Genomic DNA, 7,180 nt, shown 5'->3' on the forward strand with positions numbered 1-7,180 from the left:
CCAACAAACTAAATGCTGCCTCTCAAACTCATTCATGCACAAACGTCTTCAGTCTGCCTGTCGCGCTGTCTGTCCCGGGCCCGTTAACTTGCGCAAGGCAAAGTTTTCCTTTTGTTGTTGTTAGTTGGAGGCGGCTTGGAGTCGGAGATGGGGCTCGGTTAAACGGAGCTGTCTCCCGTTTCCAGCCATGTCTGGACTGTCACATTGTGTGACCATGCATGAGTGAATCCACAGAGTCATCAGCCTGTCCGGTGTCACACCACGCCCCTGCCAACCTCCCCAAAACCTGTCAGAAATGTGCGCAAAAGTTGTATTGCCGAAAATGTGCCCCAAAACCTTTTCTTACTTATCCAAAACCTGTACATGCGCTGAACTTCTCCAAAGTATCCCGTGAAAACCACGAAACCATCCCAAAAGTCTGCCCCAATCCCCTTAAACTCCAGCAATAGTCAATTTAATTTAATAGTAATAGCTACTATAATTTAAGAGAAAAAGCGCCATTGATTGGTCATAGGTGAATATGATATGGATCCCCCTGGTTCCGAAATAAAGAATAAAGAAATAACATATAGGGTCACTATTAAACTCAGGCTGACCCTATAGACACACTGAACTCTCTGTCCAAATAAAACCTTACATTGAGAGAGTCATGAAAGCCTGATATATGCTGATCTTTGTGAGAAAAAAAAGACAAAGTGAGCATAATACATATTCTCTAAGCAGACTAATATTTTAGGGCATCACCCAGAAAAAAAACCCACCTGCCTCCCCCCCCAAATGGGTAGCTGCAGGAAGGCATGGCATTATATGAGGCAATGAGTGTGAAACACTAACAGACATACTGTGTCTACAGAAAACAAAGAACCACACACTTTTGTTTTTACTGATTTATGAAAAAAAAAAGGTCTCACAAAGCAAAAAGACTTCAAGGATCAAAGTGCGGGTGTGATAAAAACATCTCAGGTACAAAACATAAGTACAACAAATTGAATATCTTCATTTCTTGCTCAGAAAGCTGTTTGTTCATTAGTACGTTGTTTGCTGTTGAAAGCATCCTACTAAAACTAGATTGTGGAAGAAATCTGAATAGAAAAATGTTTTAAAAATCTTGGGACTGGAATGATCAGGCTCGTCCCTTAAAAACACATAGTTGCTATGACAAATGTTGCATCAAAATGTCATTTGGCTGTTACAGAAAGCAAGAGGTCAAAGGTCAATGCAGAGCAGATATACAAAACAGTCACAAATATTGTTCTTAAATCTGCATACAGATTTGTCTGCGAAGATGCATGACTTTGGATCTTTGGTCAACAATATTGTAGCCCACTTAAAAAATGTCAGCTCACTTCATGCTGTAACTCCACAGAACTGCATCAGTTATATAATGTAAATGTATGTGACTTCAAGACTTTCTTTTTAGAGTTTACTGTCTAAATTGCCTCACATACCCTTTTTCAATCTCTCCTAATCACTCAATTCACAGAAGCAGATTTATTATTTTTAACAACACAGATGTAACTAATCCAACTCAGTTATTCCTGGATGGGAGGGAGGACAAAGACATTTTCAAATTGAGATCGGCCAGTAGTTCCTAACGTTAAGAGGGCGAGCAGTGATTAGTGTGGTGGCTAAAATAAGGCACATGCTGAAAGCTGATACAGCCAGCTGGGGTCAGTACACACTGCAACAACAACACAAGTCCAAATAACATAACAGGTCTGGGCTGAACAGGATAACTTCTGGACGATGTTTCAAACAGCAGGAACAATATGATTAAGAGCATTGACGTAACTTGAATGTTTAGGAATCGGCTGATGATAATAACCAAGGTCCTTCAGAAGCAAACCCATAACACGTTTTTTAGTTGTCTGTCTAACTTAACAATCCTGCTTTTTGAAATAAACTCTTGTAGGGTAAAAACGTCTCCAGGGGGGCAAAAACAAATGTTACAAAATGCAAACACATTGAGTCAAATATTCATTGATTCATATCTAGAAATCACTAAAAGTCTGACAGATTTGGTATTTTTCTAGTCAAGCATCTTGACTAGAATCAAAAATAATGTTCTGTAAGTTTCAACACTACTCAGTATTTCTGAATTAATATTTCCACAAAGTCATATTTTTCTGCCTCTTTTTTTAGACTTTGAGAACCAGTTTAATTAAGCAATAGGATTAGTTGGGGAAGTTTCTAGCACTTGCTGACTACAGAATAAAAACATATTGCTTAAAACACATTTGACACTCCAAACATACATATTTTTGCCACATTCCCAACACTTCAAATACTTTCAGTTCAAGTAAAAGACAAAATACATTGTGATTTGATTGAACAGCAAAGAGCATCAGATCTTCTAAACCACTGTGGTGTGGTAGGTAAGATTTCATTATGTTATATTAAAGTCTATCAGCATACTCTTGTGCAACACACTTCTCAGTAAATATAAACACAAACATGTAAAAACTCTAGCATCATTTATAGAAAGCTAGTCAACTATGGATTTTTAAACTTAACTTCATGCTACAGTCACTTGATTCAACACAGCAGGATCATAAAAACTCATCTGCTTTTATCAATAACTGTAAAACACATTTAAAATCAACCACATTTAAAGTCAAATCTCAGCTCTTGTAAAGTAGTCACTAAGAAACGTAATGACAAAGGCACTTTTTTTGCTTCACTTTTCATGATTTAATTCGTTCTCCTTTCTCTTCTTCAACACCAAACAAATCCTTCAGGCTAAGAGGAAGGTGTCTGTGCTCATAGAGGTTCCACTTAAACCCACTAGATGTCAGTGTAGACTCATTCTTCTCTGGTTCAAAGCGTTCAAGCAACCTCAAACTGTGAACAAAAAAATGAAAACCCTCCATCTAACGCTATTGACCATCCACTGTGTGAAAAGTAAGGTAACACTTGTGATAATATGGATGATCCACAGATACAAAAACACTATTTTGTATGAAAAACGCTACCTGAAACATACTCTTTAAGTAACACTCACTGGTGGGAATTCTACCAGATGTAAAATGATCCATAGCCTACTTTAGATTTTGTTTTTGTACAAGGACAGGCTGTTCTCATGAACCATTTGTAGGCCTACATATAGCTGCGAAAAGTAATGCACTGTAAAACACAAAAAAACGCAGCGCTTTCAAGCGGGGGAGTGGAGTTCGTGTCCCGGGGAAAACACAAGACTTTCACCCAGGAAAGCTTGTCATGCACCAGGAGTACTAATTAAGGGGCCGGTGTTTTAATCCAAACCACCATTTTTCTAATTTTAACTAGTTGTTGTGGTGCCTAAACGTAACCGTTGACGTTGCATGATGATCAACTTTTGTCGGCTAAACTCAACTGCAACGTCGAAACTGCTGTTGTGCTGGTCTTTTCAAAATGTTGAAAAGACTAGCACTATGGTGACTGGTACCCAGCTGACAGTAACCCTTTTTCGGCTAAATTTAACTGGAAAGACCGCTGAACTTAACTTGTCAATTTCATAGGATATCATACAAACCTGTTCATGAGAATGCGTTGACCAGGCAAAAAACATCTGACTGCCTTTAGGGGCAGATTTGAGGCCACATGTAGGAAAATATAGAGCAAATATGCATATGATAGCCTACAGCCAAAATCTGCAACTGTGACCATTATAGGTGGTCGGATTTACATGAAATGCTTTTCCTTCTTCTCTAGGAACACCCGACAACTGGTGGCTGTCCTTCAACACATCTTGTTGCCGGTCGAATCTGTGGTGGAAGACAACAGCATCTCGTTCTTCTTGTTCTGCAGATGGGCATTATCCCTTGTCACGCTGTCTGCGTGGCTGTAAGAGCGGTTCCTCTTGTTTGACCTGGCAGAGCACCTAATGAGCGCCTTGGCGATGAGGTAGCACAGCTCGGCCACGTTCAGCACCATGCAGATGGCCGATGAGGACACCATGAATATGGTGAAGATGGTCTTCTCTGTTGGCCTGGAGATGAAGCAGTCCACCTTGTTGGGGCAAGGCCACTGCTCGCACTTCACCAGCCGAGGCATCTGAAAGCCGTCGTAGACAAAGTACAGTGCATACATGAAGCCACCTTCAAAGATGAGGCGGAAGAACAAGCTGCAGGTGTAGGTCCACCACAGTGGGCCTGTGATTGGCAGACGCCTCCTCTTCAGTGTCTTCAGGTCATTCTCCGTCATCTTCTCGTTGCCGTTGGAGGCCAGCATGACCCTCTTATCCCCACGATTCCTGTAGGCGACGTGCATGGCCACCAGCAGGGCCGGTGTGGACACAAAGATTAGCTGCAGGCACCACAAGCGGATGTGCGACACGGGAAAGAAGTGGTCATAGCAGACGTTTTTGCAGCCAGGCTGCTGCGTGTTGCATGTGAAGTCTGACTGCTCGTCCCCCCAGACGCTCTCAGCGGCCAGAACCAGTATAGTGATACGGAAGATGAAAAGGACGGAAAGCCAAATCTTTCCTAGACTAGTGGAGTGTTTGTTGACGCCGCCCAGCTGAGTATAGAGCGCAGCCCAACTCATCGTGGCGAAGAGGACTCTAGAAGCTCAGACAACCTGTAGAAGGAAGGAATTCAGCAGGTTAACAGCCTAGAAAACCTAAAATTCCTTGTGCTGATAAAGAACATCTGAGCATTTCTCACAGAACCTCTAACTGTCTGAAGGTAGACTTGTTTTTGGGCTACAGCTGATAGATAGATGCGGCCCTACAGTCAAAAAGGTCAGTGTGACAAACTTTATTAAGCCTATAAGCCCAGTGCGTTCATTTTATAGCAGCCAGATAATGATACGGGCAACATGGAAAATGTATCATTTGTCATTTTATAGAGCACATTTTGCACCCAAGTCAGAAAGTGCAGGGGAATGTCACTACTGTCCCTGTTATACCCCACAGAGACGTCAACATATTCTACTCTGTATCACCACTGCTAATATTATTTGTTCATTATGAACACGAGTATTACTTTAAATAGTATGAAATTGTGATGTAGCCTACTTTCAAAGGAGCTTTACTTTTTTCTTTTTTTTTCTTTTACCTGTTTGTACTTCATGGCAGTGATTTATTTTAAAGTACAGAGGTGAAATTGCTAAAGTAGTGGTAAGAAATGAAGGTGAGATGGTGTCTTGGCCAGGATTAAATCGCAAAAGAGGAGGGCCAGCGTCTTTGGTTTCCATTAACCCTGTCTCTTTTCCTTATCTTGAACGATATTGTCTTCTAATCTTTTCTTATTGTCATACTGATGTGCAAGACAACACAATGAAATAACGATTGCACTCCCTGATGATATAAAAGAAAATAGAGAAATAAGAGCAGTAGGCCTACTCTCCGCGTTTGATTATTAAAAGCCAATTTGCGCACAATGAATGGGATTTTACTTTCAATAAATGTAGCCTACAATACAGTCTTTAGAAAGAAAAGTGTAACATACGCCCATTATTTGCGAATCAGATATAGGCCTACATAACGCTATATCGGCTAAGGACCGACATTATAACTTATGTTATTATTATTAATATTATAAGTAGTAGCATATTGTTGTTGTTTTCATCATCCGTTTATTTAAGAATTAAAAAAAAAGAAATAAGGGCAAAGTGCAACGAGTTCACAAACTTAAACCAATAACTCACCTGTCGCTTTGGGGGTTATACAAAAATCAATCAATAAGTTTCCATAAAGAGAAAATCAATTAATCCTTAATTATTTTGGGATGCTAAAAAAGTTGTTCCTCGCGCTCCAACAGAATCAGCGTTTAGCTCGTTTGGGGACGTTTGTCTCGCCCCGTCTTCAAGCTGAGTGTGAGACGCACCTGAGTCTTCAGAGGGTTTTCATCATCCCTCCTGTAGACAGGGAGGGGAAGGGAGGGGAGGGGAGGGGAAGGGAGGGGAGGGGTGCGGCCAGCCAGACACCCAAGAGACATCAAGGCCTACTTTCTCTTTTTGTGTTGTGCATGATGACATGACAGTTTCATAAACAGCAGATATACGTTTTAAATTGTATGAATATTCATAAGAAAAAAATTAAACATCTCATTGGGTTAAACCGCAGTGGTGGAGCATAAGAGCTACAGTTTTTAAATGTAGGTACAGTCAGTGGTGGAAGAAGTACTCAGATCTTTTATGAGTAAAAGTAGCAGCATCCACAGGATATACTCTTTTACAAGGAAAAGTAAAATGTTCAAAATTTCACTTAATTAGCAGTACAAAAGTATTGGCATCAAAATATCCTTAAAGTACCAAGAGTAAAAGTACTCATTAGTAGAATGGCCCATTTCAGAGTCATATATATTATATTATACCATGGTCTATGTCAGGGGTCTGGAACCTGCAGCTCCAGAGCCCCTCTCCACTGGCTCCCTATAGCTTTTACAACAAATTATATGGAAATAAATAAAAATACATTTTAATTTTCATTCATCATTGTTGAAGACCTAAAGTGATTCTTACATTATCAATTTACATAACCGTCAAATAAAAAGGGTCATACAAATCATACATCACCATAATTAATTAACGCTCATTTAAAATTATTAGCAATGATGATTTGTTGATAGGCTAATTTAGACTTAATAGACTGTTACCTTCATTATAAGGCTCAAATATGTTTTGCGGCTCCAGACAGATTTAAAACAAATGTTTTTGCCAAAAATGGCTGTTTTGATAATAAAGGTTGCTGACCCCTGGTCTGGGTGAATATATAATTCTGATTGGCTGCAGGGTGTTCATTAAAAAGTGATATAGGACACCTACTAAAGGCGTTACGGTGAAACTGACTGTTTAACATTCTAAATTAATGCGCAAAAATAAAATAAAATCTGAATATGTTATTTCCAACACGGTTCGGACGCTTCGGGCCTCCCTGTCATCCATTAAGTCCTGACAATGGACACCCCTTCAGGCATTAACCCGGTCCGTGCACTTTTTGGAGAAGCACAAAATATTTAGAATATGTGCACATATATAGACAACACATTTTATCAAACCTATAATTTATATGTACTGTATAGGACATATATTCATGTTTATATTTTTGTATAGTGCACATTCGATGATGAAGTTCACACAGTACGATCATGTGATGGTCACTCTGGCCTGATATCACTGTGGAATGAAATGTCACAGCGAATGAGGGTAGCACAGCACTCGTGACATGTTTCCATACATTGTTCCTGGGATTCAGGAC

General features: G+C 39.9%; 1 protein-coding gene across 1 annotated transcript; it reads right to left on the reverse strand.

Moving 5' to 3' along the window:
* Positions 1-872: 872 nt before the first annotated feature.
* On the reverse strand, positions 873-5,804 carry gjb8 (gap junction protein beta 8). Its single transcript, XM_078262490.1, has 2 exons — positions 5,629-5,804; positions 873-4,557 (listed from the first exon to the last, which is right to left on the reverse strand). The coding sequence occupies exon 2, from the start codon at positions 4,522-4,524 to the stop codon at positions 3,718-3,720; it is 807 nt and encodes a 268-aa protein (XP_078118616.1). The 5' UTR covers positions 4,525-4,557; positions 5,629-5,804; the 3' UTR covers positions 873-3,717.
* Between the last annotated feature and the right edge of the window lie 1,376 nt (positions 5,805-7,180).

This window comes from Sander vitreus, chromosome 11, assembly GCF_031162955.1.
Source record: "Sander vitreus isolate 19-12246 chromosome 11, sanVit1, whole genome shotgun sequence".
NCBI classification, from domain to species: Eukaryota; Metazoa; Chordata; class Actinopteri; order Perciformes; family Percidae; genus Sander; species Sander vitreus.